The sequence below is a fragment of the Melopsittacus undulatus genome, chromosome 6 (genome assembly GCF_012275295.1).
Source record: "Melopsittacus undulatus isolate bMelUnd1 chromosome 6, bMelUnd1.mat.Z, whole genome shotgun sequence".
Classification (NCBI taxonomy): Eukaryota; Metazoa; Chordata; class Aves; order Psittaciformes; family Psittaculidae; genus Melopsittacus; species Melopsittacus undulatus.
The window spans coordinates 34,589,811-34,611,568 of record NC_047532.1 but is presented as its reverse complement, the minus strand read 5'-3'; the positions used below and the strand labels follow the sequence as shown (position 1 = coordinate 34,611,568).

The window sequence follows — 21,758 nt, the reverse complement described above, 5'->3', positions numbered from 1 at the left end:
AAAAGAAGCTACACAGAGTATATGTGGTTACTACAAAGTAAGCTTGCCTATTACAGCTTTTAAAATGCATGAAGGCATAAACCTAGATGAAATCAAGTAAACCAGGCTTTCAGTTAAAAGTGGTGTCAGGTGCATTGGGTTGCACTCTAGCTGAGCAAGATGAGGGAGCACAAACAATTTTTGCTGAAGAGAATAAACAGAACAAAGCTTTTAATAACACCCATAACTTCAACCAGCACAAGTTCCAAAATGGCATTTAAATTGGTAGCACCATAAAAGGGAGATCACCCAGACAGCACAAAATAACTGGCTGATGAAGGGATATTCTGAAGTTCATTCAAAACCATCTTCCTGCATTTATGTATATTGTACCTCTCTCAATGCTACATACCCATTTCAACCAGGATTTTGGAAGCCATTACAGGAAAGTTTTTAGTGGAAGTTAGCAGGGCCTTTTTTGTTTATGAAACAAAATACTTTGTAGGCACTGTAGCCTAGAAAGCTGAGCACCAGAATGAAAATGAGGTCTTGAAAGACAAAATATGGGTGACAGGAGGGCAAGACATAAGATTATATAAAAGCTGCTTCTGATGGATTCTGCTTTAATTGCGGGTGCAAATTATCCAATTGTACTTATCACAAAGTACAAATCATCTGTTTTACGGCCTTGCAGAAGAGATTTGCATTACCCATACACATCGGTCAAATTCTCTATATTGAAAAATTAGCATCACTACACTAGACCAAACAGTGTTCAAATCTTTCTTGTGAAGAGATGGTATTAATTCCGATTCAGGCCCTATTAAACCAAATATCCCACAATGGACAACCCTGTGGAGAGAACTGGGAAAGGCACACTATGACACCCAGTTAGTACAACTCATAGGTATCTTTGGCAATGCATCCATTCCAGTTAATTACTCTTGTATAAATCTTCCAAAGAACAGCATCCTATTACCTTATTTATTCTCAATCTCTCTGGGATTTCATGAAAGCTCACACTTGAGAAGGCATGTAACTGTAAAATAACTTTCATTCCTTTATTCAAACTTCACATGTACAGTGGACAAAAAGACATTTTAAAACAGGTCCATATAATTATATGGATTTTTGCAACATATCAAATTCAGATCAAAATTAAGATATACACTATATTTCATAACCAAGCTAAAGCTTAAGTGTATACTTCATTTGTGTAATAAAACCCAGAAACTATTCTGAATACTGGAACATTCACCAGTCAGATTTCACCAAGTGGAAAGTTGTTTACAGCAATTTGCAGGTTCAGAATCCCTCCTTATAGGGACCGTGCAACCACACTGTAGGCAAGTATCTGAGTTAAGGAGTTTCCCTTCTATTTTTCCAAAGAGCCTTCACTTTACAAAACCAGTTGCTGTCAATTGCAATGAATATAGGAACATTTTGACCAGCAGTTTTCAGTACGCAGGTTGCCAACCCCTGAAGAGATCAGCAGCAGTTGTCTTTATATAAAGAACAACCAGAGCCTAAACTCAGCTCATCTTCACAGTCCTGATGTGGTTTTGCTTATAGTTGGGTGTTTTTTCTTCAGATGCTAGTAGCAAAAGCACTCTTCATGCAACTGGAAAGGACCAAAAGTTGGAAACAAGAGCCAGAAGAGTGACAGTACATGTGGTTTTAAGAGAAAAGCTGGAGGGAACATCCACATTCTCAAGATAACCCAAAGAGAGCTTCACAGAACATCCAGTCCCGATGAAAGAGATAATGACAGTTAAATGCAAAGTTCAAGTTAGCACATTTCCAGTGTAAAAACACTGCCTCCACCAGATATTAGTACTGCCTTAGTCAAAAATAACAACTGATTCTGAACACCACTCAAAAAATGATAGCTCTTCTAAAGATGGGGAAAATACAGGTAATAATGTACTGAGATCTAAATTAACAGGTCCACACTTTACAAAAAAGTTGTAAGACTTAAATAATCCCTTTTTAAACTGCATAACACATCTGATAAATAGCTTGCATGTTAATCTGATATATGCTGTATCGTTTAGCTCTTGAATCCAAAACCTTTCCATAAGAGACATCACACCTAGAACACTATCAAATAAATAGTGAAAACCCAAAAGATACTGTTTCAAATCGTGAAGAGTTAACAGTACATTACGCAAGATAATCAGCGTTATACATACAGGGAATGCCATTCTGGTTGAACAGATTATGAAGCAGTTTTCTCCATGAAATACTAGGCACAAGAACAAATCAATTAGACAGGTTTTTTTCTGCCCAAGAGGCAAGTCTAAAATAAACATTCTTGGCAATACAACATTGTAACTGATATGCTTCTCAGTATTTAATAGCAAAAATTGTGAAGCGGTGTTTATATTTGTGTCCTTGACAAGCAGTTACAGTTCTGGACAGATTTCTTCTATGCTGTGTGCTCTACTTTCCAGCTGGTCACAAGTAGCATGTGCTGCATAAGAAAGATCACACACAAAAAAATAAAATAGGTAATTCTTCACACCCCTTGCATATTTTCAAAACACACACAAATAGCTTCCTGGAATCATCTTTGCTTCTCCATGGGTAACGTTTGCCAAGCCATCTTAGCAGCATACAAGCTTTTTGTTTGAGAGCACAGAAACTTCTAAAACAGTTATTTCACCCTCATGTTCCAAGGGGATGGCTAACAGCACTATTCAGCATAGCAAGCACTGAATGATCACCACTCCTGGTACTGGGGGGGGACAATTTAAACCCTCAATTTGCAAAACTAACACATGAGATTCCTGAAACACAAGCAAGCATAGTGCTTTTCAGGACAAATTTCAGTTCCAGATAAGACACTTTAAAACTAAACAAGCTTATAAATGAGTAAACAGAGTCTGTTGTGTTTTTCAGGATGTCGTTAAACTCATGGTTTTGAGCCAAAGAACATTAGTAAATCAGAGAAAGCTCCTTCTCATTAGTGGATATGAAAAAGCCCACCTATATATATATGTGTATATATATATAATGGGCACCTCAAAAAAATCAGTGTCATAAAGCAAAGATCAAAGAAAACCACATCCAGATTATAATAATCTCTAAAAAAGGTCAGTTAGGCTTGCACACGAGTCACACTTGGTATAACAAGGGCAGTTTAATAAGCGCATAACATAGCTAACAAGTGAAGCTGATGAGTGTATGCTCCCAGACTTCTCACTTCAGTCATCTTCAGGGTGATGCCCACCCTGGTTAAGAAAACACAATGTATTCTGGATCTCCCAAAGGTCAAAAGGGCACACCCAGTCATCTGAGAGCTAAATTGAGGAGCAGTATCTGAGCAGTGTTATTATAGCAATAAATGCTAAATGAACAATAGAGAAGGAACAATAGTTTTACTGCTTGTCAAATGAATTGCTATCGATCACACCCTTGCAGCTGTTACTTTTGCGTAGCAGAATGAAAGACAGATCTGCACTGAAATCATCATGCTTAAATTTACCTACATCAGGCATCTTCAGTGATTTCAAATAGAATTTCTAAATGAAAAGTGTTTATGGAGAGGAACAAAGGTCACTTTTGCTATTTAAGCTGTTTGCAGAGTAAGAAATTGGGAGTAGCCAAAACAAAATCCAGAGAAGCTGAAATGCTAAGGCAAGCAATCCTAATGCAGTCTACTACAACTTTAGCTTTCTTTTCCACCAAAATGCTCGGGTGCTAGAACCCATGCACATGGGATAAGGTACAGTTACTTGAGGCAAGAACGAATGACCTATACAGTTAAAACATTTGGTAGCCCAAGATGAAAACGGGCAAAAATATGAAAACAGTTCTCACCATTACTGACTGGGCTGGCCATCTTCATCTCAATCAGCAAGAAATTTCAGTCTGTAACCAGAAGTGCAACTTATATTAGCGGACCTGGTGGTAGTTGACAGAAACTTTCTTAAACACCTGTCCTAAGACTTTAGTCCTTTCTTCAAAAGGAGAGTGTAGAGATTATAAGAGTACTGTTAGTTTTACTCACATACAAATCAGACAGGATTAGAGTGTGGAAAGGAGCATCACATAAGAGAAGCACAGGACCTTTAAGGATCTTCATGGACAAAAAAAAAAAAATAAAAAAAGAAATATTTTGAAGTGAGAAAAGGGTCTTAAACTGCCTGAAAAACAACCCAGGAGCTAGCAGGGCCCTACAGTCACAACAGACCGCTAGGAAACATCTCTTATGTCACATCTTGTCCTAGAATAACCATCATAAATCATGCTATTCCACTGGAATAGAAAGACACTGCATGCCAGCTCCTGCTTACATAGATTGACAGACATAACAGGGGACTGATGGCCACATCATCAGATGATCTCCAACTTCAGAAGAAGCGAGGCTGAATGGAAGAAATTGCCAAAATGCAGCCACAATACAACATGCAGAAAGACAGACATTTCCTCTGCAGTTAAAATTAAGTGTCAGAGCTGTTAGTTTAACAGAGCGAAGCCAAAATAAGCCATCACCAAAACCAGGTCCTGCACCACCCAGTAATACACTGAATAAAGAAAATCTTTTCTGCTCTGTGAGAAAGCATTTCAAAGCATTATTTGAAGTTAGACAGCTCTTTGAAGAGCTCATCCAGATGAATAATCTTTCCACACACTTATACCTAACAGAGAACTTTCACAAACAAGAATATTAACAGCATTTTAATCCATTTCCATGAAGGAAACAAACAAACTGAAATACTGTTTTAAATACCCAATTGCTTAATATGGTCAAAAGCACAGCAAGACCAAACATACAGACTAGCAAAAAAACCCCAGGTAGTGAGTGTTAAAACCAGCTATTTGAGGGAATGCTCAGTAGCTGACATCTGTTTAATTAACATGTGTAAATAAGGAGATTTGTCTGTGCCTTTAGAATATAGATGAGAGTGATAAAGAGATGTTATCTTAAAAAAATTATTTCAATAAACTTTTACATTAATATAGCTGTGTTGCTGAACATTTATCATTGGTGTAGCAATTTCTTAAAACATGGGCAGTGGCAGAAGACAGAGACATTTATTAACAGTTTTATTCATATTCATAATTCTCTGACTGACCCTGCCACAAAGAATAACACATGATCAGTCTGAGGGCATTCACTTCACCAGCTGCTACCAAAAGGAAGACCAGTACTTGATCTCAGAGGAATGACGAGGTACAGAGAGCAAAAGCAATGATAGCTGACAGAGATATTAGGAGATAAAGAAACACCAGGGTTTAAGCAAAATGACAGAAAACAAAAGTGAAGAATTGAAAACTACATCAGATTAACGGCAAGTATTTCTATATGCCCTGTTGTGGAGGTGAACTAGTTAGTTAACAGGTTAATAAACCGGCTAGCTGTTATGTTTATAGAATCTATTGGCCATGAGCAGCCTAAATTGATAATTACCAGTGGTGGCTCTGAAGCTGCTTATGAAGGAAGGTGGAATGGACTTCAACAATAGAGATGGAAAAATGCTGCAAAGGTGTGCCTTCTTTCCACTGGTGAATGCAGCTGGCGAGCGGAGTTGCCTCTGTTTTACAGCAGAGTGCAGGATGGCAGCTTCAAGCCATGGAGAAAGGTCATAAGGTTGCCTATTGGAGCCCTCCTTTCCCCTGGAGAGTGAAGTTCTAGTAAATAGCCATTCTAAGGCATATATTAAGTTACTGGATAAAGTCAGTCCATTATTAGTGGGTCTCAGACACATACCAAATGACCCTTTTGGAGCATTTATGAAGGCATTAGACCTCCTGTAATTAATAATGGGACTAAAATGTGCAACCCACAAAACTTGAACACACGCAACTTTGCAAATCACCTTTTTATTGTGTGGAATTCATTCTAATTTTAGAAGAGACCCTAGTTCATATGGTTATGAAAAGCAAGTGTGAACCAAGTTAAACCCATGCAGCATCTTCCCAAGTCTGCAGACCGTGCTAACATCACATAGCTTTGCCAAGCATCAGATGAATGAGGCTTACAGACTTCATTGCCACTAGTCTCATGAGCAACAGATGTCTATTTTTTGAATGCCAAAAACTTGTTCAAAGTGCTGTTAAACACAGAAGTGGTGAACACATGGTAGTGAACAGCTGTAATGGTTCAACAGAAGGCAACCACAGAAAACAAAAACAAGCAAAAAAAAACCCCACACCACAAAGACCTTCATTATACAGTCTACCCTTTTCACCCAGAGAGAAGCTTAAAAGATGGAAGAGAAGGTGTCAAGCTCTAGTTTTAGGAGTTTCCTATCAAGAGACAGCCCTGCAGCAGGTTCCAAAAGGGCTCCCAGCTAAAATCTCTGACTTTCTTCCAGCAGCTGCACTAAAAGCAAAGCTGAGGGTCTTATCCTTTGCTATAGAAAAGCACATTACTGCTTAAGGACAAGAGCACACCAAAGTCCTAACAGCAGTTTTACTTTACAGTAAGACAGGCAGAAGTTCTTCTGCAGGAACTTAGATACACTACTCTTCAACAGGGAGGAAGCATTCATGCTAGTTTCCCACTGCTGCCTAGAGGATGGTTTGGGAGCAAAATAGGAACTGAACCACAACATAAAGCCAGGCTCCCCTGTGTGGCCACAGCTTTAAGCGCTCCATAAAAGGCAGCTCTTCCTTTAAAAAGGAAGCTGGCAATTTCACTACCAAGAGACAGTTATGTGAGGGAAGACAGTAGGAGGCAGAGATGTTTGCTCTTCTGTTACATCACAGCAAACAAAAGCCCACACCCTATTTAGCAATACTGATGGTTTTGGTATCATGCTACAAAGCTACCTATCCAGACAGCATGCTGTATTGCACATGGAGTGTTCCATACATTCTGTACCCTTTCTGTTCATTCTCATACTTAGGTGTATTCACTTCCCAATAGCTGAAAGGACCACTAATACTTAAACACATTTTTTGATTTATGGGCAGCTCACCATGTTCGGCAACTTCTGTTTCTACATTGTTTCTACATCTGCAGCATCATCCATCTCTTCATCCTCATCCTCATCATCCTCTTCACCTTGTAGTTCTTTTGCAATGAGCTGTCTTGCCAGTTTGATGTTTCGCCCTTCATTGTAGTGCATTTTTCTCTTCATTTCAAACTGTTTCTTTTTCTCTGTTGACAAACAAATACAAATGCTTATTTATTCCCTTAAAAAAATCAGCTTATTTTCTCTTCAGAGAGGCACTAATTTCTTCCTAGGTCAAATTTATTACTACCTTGAAATTTCACTGATTACATGATCAAACAATCCCTGAACTAAAATTATTTTCTTCAAGCAGTGGAACATTCTTTTGAATGAGTCTGACTTATAAAAAGGCCAGTAATTAATGGACCAGAAAGGCTGAAGCACTTGTAAAAGAACCCGCCTGCAAGTAAGAGCAAGTATGAACCAAGAGAACCATCTAGTAACAGCAAACAAAATTCTGAAGATCCACAAGTGTTGTTTCCAAGTAAACTTAAGGACAAATTAAACGTACTGATGGGATAGAAGATAAACTTTTGCAGATGTCTAACTTAACTCTTGGCTAGCTACCAAAGGCCAGTTATGAGACGAACTTACCACATGTAGAAGAAAATATTTTCCACTGTTTCCATGGCCTGAAGCCTAACTTTGCTCCATATATTAAACATTATCAGGTCCAGCAGTAACGCATTAAAATTAAACTAAACTTTGCTTTTTGGCAGCTCCAACACTGTGGGGTTTCTTTACTTCCTTTAGAATAGCAAGGTTATACAATCAAAATTGGGGCCAGGAAAGATGAGAGGCTACAGATAGATAATACAAGCCTGAAACCTTAGAAGTATTATTGTTTGACTGTTTCCTCAAAATGTTCTAGCCCAAGCTAACACAAAACATCTCTTTTGAAGATGTGATCTGCTTCAGAACAAATGTAGATTTCCTGCTGGATTAATCTACCAGTTGTTTTGAAAACAACAGAAATATCATCTGTATGTTTGCAAGCAATTAGCAGCATCTTAACTGTGGCAGTACTCATTGAATTATTAAGTCTACCTGAAATATGTTGGGAATAAGAACTACTCCCTCACCCCAAAACCGTAAGAGCTGCTTATTTGACAAGTCTGTGTTTCTTAAGAGGAACTCCCACACCTTAAAAGCTTGTATACAAAATGGCAGACAGTAACAGCAAATTCCTGCTTATTGTGTAGATCCCAAACCAAATGGTCCTGATTAGAAACAAACAGCATATTTGTTCAATCTCTCTTTTCAAAATCACAACATTTTTCTGATAGTACTTTTTCCCAAACATATCTACCAAGAATCTGAAACTATTTATAGGACAAAAAAAAAACAAACAAAACAACTTGTGCCTACCTCGTTCTTCAGGTGTTAATTCCTCATCCTCTTCCTCCTCCTCACTGCTTTCCTCTTGCCTTGCCATAATCTTGGGTCCTTTACCCTCAGCTGCAGCTGCCAGTCTACAAAGATCATGCAAAACAAAATGCTAAACCAGCAAGCTTTTCACATACATTATATTTCAGAGCACTCAGCTTCGTTCATTATTTTTTCTATATTTATGCGTACTACCTGTAAGAGGTTTAAAGTACCAGTAGCACTATAAAACACTGAAAACTACTAGATTTGTCAATAGCAAAAGTTGAACTTCACGGAAGCTAGCCACAGCTTTCCATAAAGAAAAAATACTCCAGGAAAGAGAAAATTCTCTGAAAAATTAGTCAATTTTCTATGACAATACTTACTTTTTACTCAACACATCTGGTCTTACAGGCTCATTTTCTTCTGTATCACTCACTGCATCCTCATCATCTTCTCCTACCATGCTTGGAGGGCAAACAAAAAGTAGTCTTTATCAGTAATTTGCTGCTTAAAATTTGCTTGATAAAACAGTGAAAACCTTACAACACTCCATTAGAAGACTCCTTCAGTATTTCAAAAACTTTCCAAATCTAATCTATATATCAATACAACTTTATATTCTACTACAGAAATGTCTGACTTGTATTGATTTTTTTCAGTTAACACTTACACTACTCAAAGCCTAAAGCCTGCTAGACAAAAACCTCCTAAAAATCGACTTTGTCCTTTTTGACAATCTTCCTCAATAGCTATAAAAGCCTTATTTAGAAGCTTTTTAAATCTGAATGCTGTATATATCCAGTAGGCCTGCACATTCTGTCAGGCAATCAGCTGTAATAAATATTACATGATCCACAAAGTCAATTTTATCGTAAAACTACTATGTCTCCTGCCCTCATTTAGAGCAGCAGTTTAGCAGACCTACCTGCGATAAGGAGTAGCTGGCTCATCTATTTTCATCAAGCCATAATCTTTCCCTGCTGGGTGGTACGTAGCTATGATGTTCATTTCATCCCACTTCTGAGATTTTTTACTGAAATAAGAAAACAAAGTCAAATTTTCTTTTAGTCTAAAAATAGTTAGTTCTGTTTGGCCACAGGAGGAATGTTTAGAACGTGGGTTGACCTCCACTGCATACTAAGCACACAGAATATTGTTATGACACACAGGATCATTCAAAGAATGGCTATTAAATACTGTTCTACACATACGTTAGCTAAGTCATGACAAAGTATCAATGCAACTGAATTTCCCTGGAAATTCACAATAGCTAAATAAACTCAGTGATCCATAAATGTATTCTTATTTATATAGTTTAAGAGACTGTTGGCCCCATTCAATCATCGTCTTGTTAGCTGCCTCCTCTTGGTACAAGTTAGTGTAAAATTGTTCTTCCTCTTATTACAACCCACAACACCTCAACAAAACCAAAAACTCCCACCTCACCTCTGCTAAGTGGACGAGCTATGATTATTAGTAAAACTGCTACACAAACAATACCAACCAACCAACAACTTCCTGCAGTAAAATAAATAGCACTGAAATAAGTTGGTTATTAGTACTACTTTTGTCATCCAAAATTGGAATAATAAACCAGAACTGATTCACTGCTGTAATTAAACTGAGGGAGTTTCACATTTTACACAGACAAGTAGCAGTAATGTTACATTATTTAGAATTTCCTCAGCTAATTAGAGAATGTACCATTTCATGTATATTTGCAGAAACAGAAGCCCACCTGGACTGACAAAACATACAAGTCACAAGGAAAACAACCACCTTGTGACCAGAGTCATCCCTCCACTGATTTAGAAGCCACATGCAAGGTGGTCTTTCCCTTATACTAAACCAAGGCATTTAACTTTAAAGAGTAAAATAATTCCACTACTTAATATTTCCTTACATATTAGCATATTAACATATTTCAAATTATTACTTTAAGGAAGCCATTGTTACAGTGCTTTGTTGTTTGAGGGTTGTGTTTTGTTTGGGCTTGGGTTTTTTTTCTGTTGGGCTTGTTTGTGGGGTTTTTTTGGGGGGATACTGTTGGCTAGAAGACTAACTGAACTCCTCTTATTTAAGTACAAACCATTCAAACAACAAATTTGAAATATAAATTCAATCTCAGTAACACAACTGTTCTTGAGCGGAATGCTACCTGTAAAACAGAACTGATAAAGCAAAATTCCAAGCACAAACTAAATTTTGTTTTATGGAGAGCATAATTACTTTCCAAATTATGGACTGCATAATACAACAGGGGGAAAAAACACAACCCAAACCTAAAGGGATTAAAAATAAGCCCCAGATGTGGGAGTTGACGCTGAATTCTATATGCTAGAGTCTTATATTCCAGAAATGAATACACATTAAGTGAGCTTAATCCCCTTAGCATATAGCAACCAATGCCATGCTCTCATGCTTGAGGCTTCTATGTAATCATTTTGGTCTAACACAAGGACTGCAACCTAAGCGGCCAACACATGAGTCAGATTGCTTGCTCTAGCAGGGTGGAGAGTCATGAGCTTCATGATGACAAAGCGAGAGCTCTACTTTAGGAATGCCAGCTATTCAAACCTATCTATTCAGAAGCTGAAAAGTCACCAGTAAAACATCAGCTAAACACCTGCTTAAAATTCACCTATGACTCATATGATCGTACAGTTACACAGGGAGCGCATGCAGATTTTTACTAGTCATAGCAGTTGGACAATGGCATGCAGCTCCTGTGAAGAGTCAGAGCTTAGTTGAAGAGGAAATATAACAGATCAGAGACACTTCCATCACATGACTTATGCTTGCCACAGTTGGCCAGAGCACATCACAGTTTATTGCCTGGACTCACAACTTAATACCTTGTAAGAATACTGGCAATGTTAGAAGAATCTTTTTGGCTGCTCTCTAAATGACCCTAGCTAGCACTTCAGTAACTTAAACCACTAAAAGGTTCTTCAGTCTTGTGTGTAAGTTTTTCACACTCATTTCTTTCAGCTCTGATTCCAACACCAAAAGCCTTGGCTGCGGAACACCTCACAGAGCACAATTAAAAATTCAGATAGAAAAAAAAGACCCTCATCACTACTGGCAAACAGACAAACATGTCATTTCACCCCTCCATGTAAAAAGTCATCACAGGAGAGTGACTAAGTACTCTAAAAACCTACACCTCCCTTGTCTGCGATTTGGCATGCTTAGGCATGCTTGAGCAGCATAACATTAATGACAAAAATTAGGACCATCACAGGAAAATGCTTCCTGACATCCTCTGAGATACAGAAACAGGAAATCTAATCTTCCTTAGGAAAATAAGTTTTGAAAAAAATCTCAGGAGTGCTCATTTGTATTCTCTCACATCTTTAAATATACATAACAGTGCGGTATTCTGTCATGACACCTTGACAGGCAAAAAGTTTCTGCACAGTATTACTCAGAGGAACACCTCTCATGTCTCACTCCTACCATAAAAGAATCTTCTCTTGTCTGTTCCAACACATGTACTTTGGGTTTTTTTACAGTTCCTTTGTAAGAGGATCAGACTGGTCACAGGCTCTTACAGGAGCTTTAAGGCAAAAATACTTTATACAATAAATGCCAAGAATGTATCTACCATTAGACCACAATCTCAGCTTTTATGATGCAGTTCCAATGGTGTCCCAATTTCACAAGTTCCCTCTTGCACCATATTTTCATTGAGGAAGTTTTCCAAAGAATTTTGCCATCACTAATAACAGCACTAAGTCAGTAATGATGCAAATACATGACAGCTCTACTGAGCACTGTGCTTTGAAAGATGACAGCTGACACAACGAGCTCTTTCATCTGCAGCTATTTTTAAAGCTATTGAGACCTGAATTTCAGTATTAGAAATAAGCAGAGACTGCTGCTAGAGGTACACAAAGAAAACAGGTACTGTAACTTATAAAGCAATTTTTAATCTTTGGGGAAACTCACCTCTATACCATTTATCATTCCTTTAAGTAAAATATTGTTTTGCTGAAGTCAGAAATAACACTGGCTTAATGAAGCACTGCCAACCACAAATGATACTTACACACAAACCTAAATACCCTATACTGATGTTTGCAGGAAATCTAATGTAGCTCACGAGGTTTAGACAATATTCTTTAAGTTGCAAGGCAATTTCAAAATTAATGTAATTGACTTTATTGACTCACATTGGTAAACAGGAGACAAACCTGGACTTCTGCTCTCTTACCAGCACACAAAAAATTATGTGTATTGTAACCAAGATACCATATACTCAGCTCACCAGTTTGTGCTTTAATTTCCCATCATTCTTCAAGATGGTACAAAAGAGACAGCAGAAAATGAAACAGAGGCTATCAACAGCCAGTTTTACTTCATGTCTGGTGTGGCAGTAAACACCTTGTGCTACACTACATTAAAATCAAAGAAGAGGGAAAAAAAAAAGAATCATAGTGTTTGTGTAGCACATTGCTACTTACAATCACCTCCTTCAAATATTATCTCATTCTTCAGTTACAATAATTTCTCCCTGGAAAGCAGGAGCAGCTGATATAGGCAACACAGTAAACCAAATACTTTTCATTCTTGCTTTTCTGACTTTAGACTTTATTCATGACTTAAGCTAAGAGGAAAGAAATATTACCATATTATAAAAAAAAAACATAACTGCACATTCATTTTATCATTATTTCCCTCCTTGCAATACTGAGCAATGTCACAAATAAATATAAATGACAAAGGCAATTTTATAGCGTTCTTGTCAAACCCTGGGCATCACAATGTGAAGGAGTCTCAGAACAATGTTGGACAGTACATACCGGGTGCTAACATCAAGAAAAGCACTAGACTTAAAGTCAAGGAGAGCTATTTGGCAGGCTGAAGACCACTTCCTGGGTATTGGGATTAATTCAGCATTTTACAATTAAACCAAGACCTTCCTGTCACTCAAAACACAAACCACGTGGCCAGTGCCTATTCTCAAGTGTGAGATCTTTACAGATGAATCTGGCACGACCGAAAATACTTCTTACTTACGTTTCAACCCACAGGTCTTCTCCCCAGGGATATGCTTCTGCTTACAGAGAAATAAGCTACCTTTAATAAGACTGAGAATAAACCTGCCATAGCAAAGCTCATCTCTCGAGTGGTAAACTGTCCTCGTAGCATCGGTAAAACTTTTCTGTTCATCTTTTTGATCGAGCATTTAAAAACGATACCATTTCTGACAGGATTTCATGAACAGCAAAGTATCACAGCAGCTCCCTCAGCCACCACTCCCCGACTCTAAGCAATAGGAGCTAGGACGAAGCTCCCCTGCCCTCCCAGCAGCAGCCCTTGCTCTCCCCGCCTAGGCACGCCCGTTGTGAACACGAACCCGCTGTAGGCAGTACCCTGGCCTCGGCGGACTGTCTGCCGACGTGCAGAATGCCTCTGCAGGGCCGCGGTGCACAGGCAGCACACGGGCAGGACCCACTGACCCTCTTACCGCCTTACTGGCCCGCCCGCCCACCAGCACCCCTTGGAACCGGGAGCCCCCAAGCGGGAAACGCCAGCACGCAGGGCCCGCTCCTCCCGAGTTTCGGACGAGCGGGAGGCGGCGGGGAGGCGCTGCAGGGATCCGCAGCTGCTGCCGACCCAGCACCGAGGCCCCGCGGGGCTCAGCGCGGCTCTCACCCATGCTCATCCTCGCCGCGGGCCGAGCTGACCCGTCGCGCCCCAGAGGCCGCTCCATCCACTTGTGCTTTGCCGCCGTTCTTCTTGAGGATGCCCTTGATGGGCGCGCTGTCCGCCGAGCCCGACGCTGAGCGGCCCGACGCCGAAGCGCCCGACTCCGAGCGCTCCTCCATCGCCACTCTGCCAGACCGCTTCCGCCCTCCTCTGCCGCCGCTGCCTCCGCCTCAACTAACACCTCCCCGCCGCGCGTCACAATTCCCGGCGCGGGAAAGAGGCCCTACGCCACTGCCTCTGTCCACCGAGATCGCGCCCCCTGGCGGCAGGAGGACCGCCATACCCCTTCCTACGGGATGCTGTGCGCATGCGCGATCGTGGCTGCCGGCGCTCGGGGGCGCTGCCCACCCGCAGGGCTTCCGCGCGCACATCCGGGAGGTTCTGGCGCGTGCGCGTGTTTCTCGTCGTGCGTGAGGCGGGTTCCTGGCGCCGGCAACGCCAGCCCGTTCCGGTGCTCCCTGCCCGGGGTTCCTGCCGCAGGGCTCCCGTCTGCAGAGCCAGCCAGCAGGAGGCTGTGCAGCAGCGGTGAGCTGGCCTGCGCCAAAATCCCGAGGCCGCCGGCCCCTCCGGCCCCCGTACAGCCGGGGTGTGGGCAGAGTGATTTTGTGGCACAGCCGCTGTGCCGTTAGGATTTAAACCTTTACGGGGATAATGGCTCGAACGTGGCAGCTGTTTCTGGTGTTCACTGCCACCTCAGCCTCGTCCAAGTGGTGAAGATGACGGGAGCATTGGCTCCCTGCTCAGCTCCTGTAGCTTTCCCAAGGCACAGAAGTGCTTTGCTGCACATCCATGCCAATAAGGGTGCCACCACAATAAGTGTGGAACATTTCCTGCAGGTTTAGAGCATGCTACATCTACACCATTGTTTTCATGTCAGTAAAAGCAGCAAGAGAAGGGCATCACTGCCAGCCAAAGCCACAATGCTGGCAGGGCTCAGACAATGGCGGAAGCCCACACATCCAACACCAGAGAGCTGGAAAGACCTCCAGGCTCCTGAGGCAAATCATCTGACTTCAGACATGCTTTCTTACATGGCACTGCATTCCCGGTCTGGTGGTGCTGTGGCCTCAGAGGAGGGGCAGACCCCACACACCAAGCCCCCCAGTCCCTTGGAACAGTCATGCAGCTGGGAAGTACAAAAGCCCCAAAGCGGATGTTTTAATTTCATTTTTAATGAGCTGCATCAGTGCTATTCAAGCAGAGTTGTTGTGGTGCCTGGTGGACACCTGCCAGGGCAGATGCAGTGCCAGCGGGCACTCAGTGCATACAAAAGCGGTAAGCAGGACATAAGGCAGATGTCTCTTCAGGGAAGAGCTTCCAGGAGAGAGAACAGTGGAGCAGCCTCATCTCTTTCTATCTGCTTATGAGCACTCTCAGAGCTGACCCCTTGGGTGTGCAGGACCAGCCTCACTAGAGGTGAGAGAGGACACATACAGACACTGGGGATGGAGCAATGCTGAATTTCTGGACATTTTTAGACTTTAAATACAAAGGGCCAAATCTGATTCCTAGTCAGGAGGCCTGCTGACGTGGCAGCAACATATGCTTGCAGGCCTGCACCAGAAAACACTCGAGACCGCAGCCTAAGTTCCAGGTCTGCAGGACTGATGCACTGTGTTTGGATGCTGCCCCTCATAAGGCAGTGCCTGCGGTGTAGCTCAGACACCACAGACTCACAGCAAGCCCAGAAGCATTAAGACAAAAACGGAAAACAAACCTGGGGCTGTGCGATGAAAGTTTTTTTTGTGGGATTAATACTTGTACATCACGTTTCATACCCTTTCCTGTCCACATAGAGGAGGACTCACAGCAATAGCAGAGCTGCACGTTTGCACTTCAGAGTTTCTTTTCTTCGCCCATTAGCTTTGAATCAGTTACCCTGCAAAAGTCAGAGCGAGAAAAAAAGGGGAAGAGTGATAGAACAACAGCAAAGCATAACTCAAGGCTGGCAAACTACTGTTAGCGAGGGATTATTACATTTCTCTCTTACATAGAGAAATTCTAATGGATAATACAGAAAGCAACAAAGTTCATCGCTGGTCTGGTGCTGTGTCACTGCATGCCAGAGTTACATCTCAGAAGGGCAGTTAAGTTGATCCGTGGGCATCATTTTCTCAGTGTCGATCTTGTAGGACTGGAGAACACTCTTCAGGTGCTCCACGGTTTCTGGGTGCATGTCTGGAGCTCTTGATAAAATCCAGGCATAGTCAATGTGGAAGAGCCAGAGAATATTGGTGCAGGAGTAAACCAGTGAGTAGTTTTCATAGTCAGTGGAGATGACCCAGTAAGGGGCTGAAGGCATGACTAGGGGAAAGAAGAGCACCGTGAATGTGATGCATAGCTGACTCTGCGCTGCTCTGCAGCACTAAAGCCACAGCTCCTGGTGCTGTTCCCACTTTGGCTGCTCCTGAGCCACATAACTGTGGTCGGTATAAGGAGCTATAATTTATGAAAGCCTAAAATAAAAGCCTATCAGGATTCCTTGTTTTGTCCAGTGGGGCTCTAGAAAGCCACACAGCCCTGGCTAGGAAGGTCTTGTTGGAAAGTTAACACTGCCCTGATCAGCTCATCCAGGCCACCAAAAGCCAGCCCTGCTTGCACCCCTGTGAGGGTGCTTGCTGTAGAGCTGGGAGCTGACAATGGTGATCTGAGGAGCACAAATCACCACCTCTCTCCACGCCACCCACTGCCCCAGAGTGCTCTGCTCATGGAACCAGCTGGAACCCAGGCAGTAGAAATCACTATGGTCCAGTCCATCCCACCAGCACCAGCCACCTGGGACAGATCCTGTTCTCCATCAGGCTGCTATGCTCAAAGCATTTGCTCCAGTGGGGGACAGCCACTTTGCTTCATCAGGCACAAAGCAGAGGTGGGTCCAGTAGGCAGGCAATATTTGTTTCTGATGTACTTAGGAGAGCAAAGTGCTGTTTTCTTGAGGCTCACATCCTGTAAGGATGGTTGGGGTTGCACATGTTGTGGCTGAAACGGCTGCAGGTGATGCCTTAGCATCGTAATTAAGACTGGCTGTGCTCATGAACAATAATTGTATCTCCTTTGCAAGTGCCCTGCTCCACCCATTTCTCTAAATAATCTCTGTGTGTGAGTGCTATGAAATAGCCAAAGAAAAGGTGTGAGGGAGCAGAATAAAAAGAGAGCCAAGGCAAGGCTTCTGCTCGCTTTCCAAAATGTTGCTGCAGACAAAGTGCTGTGTAATGGGAATAAAACACACTGCACCTCAGCAGGCCCATTGTGTGCTACCTTGACAAGGGAAGCAAAGGCAAACAAAACTATATTATTAATGGTTATTAAAAGGCACTTGTAAGCAGAGGCAGGGTGGGCTAGAAGCTATACCACTACATTCAGAAAAACAAGCCTATTGCTGACCCTTGTTGCAGCTCCCCCATCTCTCTCCTCCCAGTCCCCATCTGTGAAATGACCTGGAGAGACACTAATGCTGCTGGGCCTTCTTGCTTTGACATCAGCTGATGAAAAGTGCTCCACCACTGTGGCTGTAAATGATGTATGAATGTCATCAGACCACTGTGAGCCTCCCAGCCACACACTTACACCAGTTAAAGCGGACACCCAGCTTGGCCGGCTCCTTTACATCCATGTGCATGATTTCTCCTTCAACCTCGTTGACTTTGCCATTGGAGCTAAGGGGAGAATGACAAGGTGAGAAATTAAATCAGCTCACTTCGAAATCACTTTTTTTTTTTTTTTTGCTTTTTGCAACATAATCCCTTGTGGTGCATCTACCTGCTAAGAGGAGGCCAAAGCATGCACCCAGCTAACCACAGCATCCCCGTCTATAGGGACAGCTCATCCCTGGGGATGGTTTCAGCAGCACCCTGGGCACACCGGGGCCTGGCTCAGGCACAGCAGGGAAAATGCTCTCCCAGGTTAAACCACCCCAGTGCCCCAGCATGCCTCTCTCCAAGTGCCCCTGCCACTGGGGTGTACTTCAGTGCCAAGGGAACAGTGACAGAGAAGAGACAGAGCAAGACTTCTCTGCAGGGTGGGAGGATCCCAGCACTCATGTGCTGGATGTGCCAGGAAACAGCTCAGGTTCTGCTAGCTGTGGAAGGCATGTGCTCATCTCTGCTTAATCACCTGTGGTTTTGCCAGGGCACAGCACATTCCTGCACACACACATTATCTGTCCTTGTAAACCAGGTAATCCAGGGTTTGTTTCACTGCTGGTTCAGAGCACTGCCCTGCTGGAAACAAGCCCTACGACTTGAACTGCCTATCTTATAATTGCATCTTTCCCTGGCTGTCTCAAGACCTGGACGCTGCCTGTGGGGCAGGAAAGTGCTTCCCTATGAAACAGGAACACCTGAAGAGGCAGGAGCTAATGCTGCCAGCAGCTGAGGTCATGGGGCTGATGCTGGGCCATGCACAGTGCATACCTGAACCAAAACATTCAGGGTCCTGAGCTGCTGCAGTGGTCCCACTACCGGTCAGATTGATCTCCCATAGATCAGTGCAGGCACAGATCAGTGTACAGCTGTTTGCCCAGCACTGCCCTAGCAGTGGAGCTGCAGAGACAGTGCTGCACAGTCAGTGAGCAGCATGGACACTGTTCTCTGCCAGACACAAGGGATGTGTGGCTGTGTTGTTGTCATTGTGAGCCAGAACAAAGTCCTCATGCCATGCCAGGGAGCACAGGGGACAGCACTGCTTTCACCACTTGCTCCTTCCCTCTCATTCATTCAGCTTCTCAGAGCAGCACCAGCTGGGACTGGTGGTGAAAACAGATTCATTAATATCTGCATCTGCCTATGCAGAAAGCCAGGAGGGCTTGGGGTAATTGCAAACCATCATGTATAATAATGGGAACAATCAGTGCATTAGCTTTGCTCACTGATTTAAACTGTCAACAACAATTGCTGGTCCCCTTACTCAGCAGTTACTACCAGTACAAGGTAAATGCTCTAGAAAAAGGCTGATAAATATTTGCTTAAGTAAAAATTATGTGCATGCTTCACCTTCCCTGCCCCTTTTTGTCGGATCTCTTTACTCTGGAGCACAGGGCACAGGCACCTCTCAGCTCACAGGGGCACAAGGTGGTGGCTGCCTTACCTATACGCAGCCCTGTGACCCTCCCCAGGATGGGGCATCCAGCTTCTCAGCCATCACTGGGGATCAAAAACCAGTCAGGAGGAGACCCAGGCTATTTCGCACTGGAGTCACCATGTGCATGTGATCTGTTTTCTCACAACTCACCTTGGATAACAAGACAGAGACCCGGTGAGCTCCAGGGAAGCACTGGCAGAAACCAGAGACCTGCATCTCTGCCATAACTGCAGCAAAGCCCATTGTCCCAGCAAAGCTACCATAACCACAGACCAGAAACAGGCAATTTGGAGACAGGAGTGCCACCGCTGCAGGGAGGACACAGCCCAAATGCAAACACTTACAGCAGCTCCTTGTTGATCACCTTGAACTTCCCATTTTCCTTCAATGAGTAATTTGCCTGGATGCAGCTTCCTTTCTCGAAACCTGAGGGCAGCTTCTCTATCTCGTACCATTTGCCCAAATACTGATAGAAGAAAGCCCAAAGAGATGCTTTTAGCATGAGAGGACTGAGGCAGAGCGCCCTGCCTTTTTTTGCCAGCACAGTTTTGTATGCTCAGTTCATTTGAGTCTCCCCCTCTGTGGCGCAGGAGGCTGTGGGGGTTAGCAGGGTCGCAGACCTGTGCTGGCAGCTCCAGCACAAGGTATCAAGAGCAGACCTGGCCACCCTCCCATGACCCAGGCACTTTGCCATCCTTCCCATGCCCCCTTAGCCTAACTCGCTGCCTGTCTTGAGACTTTAGAAACCTTTTCACACCTGGTTGATATCGAAGTCTTCTTGAACTGCTGGGTCTGGGCATGGTCCCATGTGAAACATCTGGCATTTCCCAAAGCCAAGGAGGCTGAACAGGACTGAGAGCCGTGCTGCTGTAGTCAGCATGGCTGCACCAGGATGCAGGCAAGAAATAGACCTGGGGAAGACAAACACAGCTCAAATGACCTGTGGCAGCGGGGTTGGAATTAGATGATCTTTAAGGTCCCTTCCAACCCAAGCCATTCTGTGATTCTATGATTCATGTGTCAGGATTTACACAGCACTGCATTAGAGGGAAGTTGTTCAAGAATTAAATCGGCACCAAATAAAACATGAATCGATTACCAAAAGCATGCTGCAAGGAGAGGAAGGATACATTTTCTAGTGGAGCAGAGGTGGGAGCTGTGCTTCTCACTCCCAAACAGCCCCTGGAGCCAGGATGCTGCCCATGTGCTTCAGGTACTTGGGGCAGGTTGGCACCTACAGACCCTGCAGCATAGGGCTGCTCTGCTTCCTTGGCCAAAATCTCCGTCATAGGAAGAGTGCATTTTGCCCAAGTTTAAAAGGAAAGCCCATTCTGCCTCCAGCTGTGGGCCATGGGCTCTGCTGTGAACACATGCACAGCTCCCAGTTTGAATCTCTAATTTCAGAAACGTACCTTGGCTGAGGAGGTGGAGTGATGCTCTGCTGAGGGCCAAGGCTGCAAGAACAGCTCGGTGGTGAGCTGTCCACACCACCTCTTTATAAGCACACTGGGATCATCATTATACAGCACCAGCACAAGCCACGCCCTGGTCCTCGATGTGCTGTGTTTGTTTGGCAGGCCAGTCAGCTGCCTTAGATCTGCAGCTGGTATGAAGCTGGAGATGGGCTGCAACTTGGCTGCTCACCCAGCCAAACAAAAGCACCCCATGTGTCTGGGAATCACTTCACAGCTGCAGAGCTCTGTGCGCAGAGCCATTCAGCTGCCCTTGAGAGCCTCAGACCTGGGTGCAAACGGCAGGGGAAGGGGATAGCAGCAGCTCCTGTCCTGCTCCCTCTGGCCCAGAAGCAGCCATCACCATGTTTGAAGGGGGGACATGCAGTCTCCTTTGCCATGGTCCATTTGAGTTCTGGAGACCCTCCAGGTCACTGCAGCATCCTCATCCTTATTACAGTCACTCACAAGAGTACATGGGGAGGGTTAAGTAGCAGGGGTCATTGCTCATCTGGGGGCCTACAAGGCCTCTCTGTGATTTGTCCTCTAGACTTTGAAATCTCATTACAGGGAAAGTTGTAGTGCAATTAGTTCTGTGCTGACCTGGCAGTTTTTCCAAGAGGTGCCCAGCAAATGACTTTGACAGCAGAGCAGCCATCTGTGAAGGCAGCTGGTCCCGAGAGTTATGCAAGGAGAGCCAAGTAACAGCCAGGATGCTCTCTGTGTTTAATTACATCTTCTTTTAATCTGATCTCTGTTGAGATTTTCTTCCTAGGTATGTTTTTACATGCTGCACCTTGTACCTTATACATGCACACATACACTCGAGCCCCTGGCTGCCCAAATGCACCCCCCCAAAAAAAGCAACAAATAGCTAAGTCTTGTCCCTTTCCAGCGTGTAAGGGACACACTGCCAAGGTGTGCTCTGAAACATGACCACAGCCGAGGTCCTCCCAGCACCTCAATGGCCATCACAGCTGAGTGTGGCTTATCCAATGCAGATGCAGACCCAGCAGCGCCAGCTAGGGATGAAGAGCTCAGGGAAGCACCATGACCCTGCCAGCAGCACTTGATGTGGGGCAGGGGAACACCCAGGGGCTCTCCCTCACTGCACCCAGCTCCCTCAGTAGTTTGGCACAGCATGTCCCTGATGGAGTTGCTCTGGCTGCCCATGTGAGACCCTCTGCAAGCCCCCTGT

General features: G+C 43.7%; 2 protein-coding genes across 2 annotated transcripts; both read right to left on the bottom strand.

The window, feature by feature from the left end:
• Nucleotides 1–1,015: 1,015 nt before the first annotated feature.
• Nucleotides 1,016–14,239, bottom strand: PPP1R2 (protein phosphatase 1 regulatory inhibitor subunit 2). The gene is given in 7 exon segments (XM_031047213.2): nucleotides 1,016–2,452; nucleotides 6,909–6,930; nucleotides 6,933–7,090; nucleotides 8,313–8,416; nucleotides 8,699–8,779; nucleotides 9,241–9,348; nucleotides 13,977–14,239. Coding segments are annotated over 7 exon segments (714 nt in total). The 5' UTR covers nucleotides 14,150–14,239; the 3' UTR covers nucleotides 1,016–2,384.
• Nucleotides 14,240–15,182: 943 nt separating this feature from the next.
• On the bottom strand, nucleotides 15,183–20,637 carry APOD (apolipoprotein D). The gene is made up of 5 exons (XM_005147008.3): nucleotides 20,522–20,637; nucleotides 19,867–20,020; nucleotides 19,454–19,575; nucleotides 17,598–17,686; nucleotides 15,183–16,334 (listed from the first exon to the last, which is right to left on the bottom strand). Exons 2-5 carry the CDS (start codon nucleotides 19,987–19,989, stop codon nucleotides 16,099–16,101), a joined length of 570 nt encoding a protein of 189 aa, XP_005147065.1. The 5' UTR covers nucleotides 19,990–20,020; nucleotides 20,522–20,637; the 3' UTR covers nucleotides 15,183–16,098.
• Nucleotides 20,638–21,758: the final 1,121 nt, after the last annotated feature.

Bases quoted from the DNA above. Each gene is read 5' to 3' on its own strand.
- APOD (XM_005147008.3), bottom strand. From the start codon at position 19,989: ATGCTGACTACAGCAGCACGGCTCTCAGTCCTGTTCAGCCTCCTTGGC. The intron at 19,576-19,866 runs GTGTGAAAAGGT...TTCTTCTATCAG, and splicing joins AAGACTTCGATATCAACCAG to TATTTGGGCAAATGGTACGA. The intron at 16,335-17,597 runs GTAAGTGTGTGG...TCTTTCCCCTAG, and splicing joins GGGTGTCCGCTTTAACTGGT to TCATGCCTTCAGCCCCTTAC.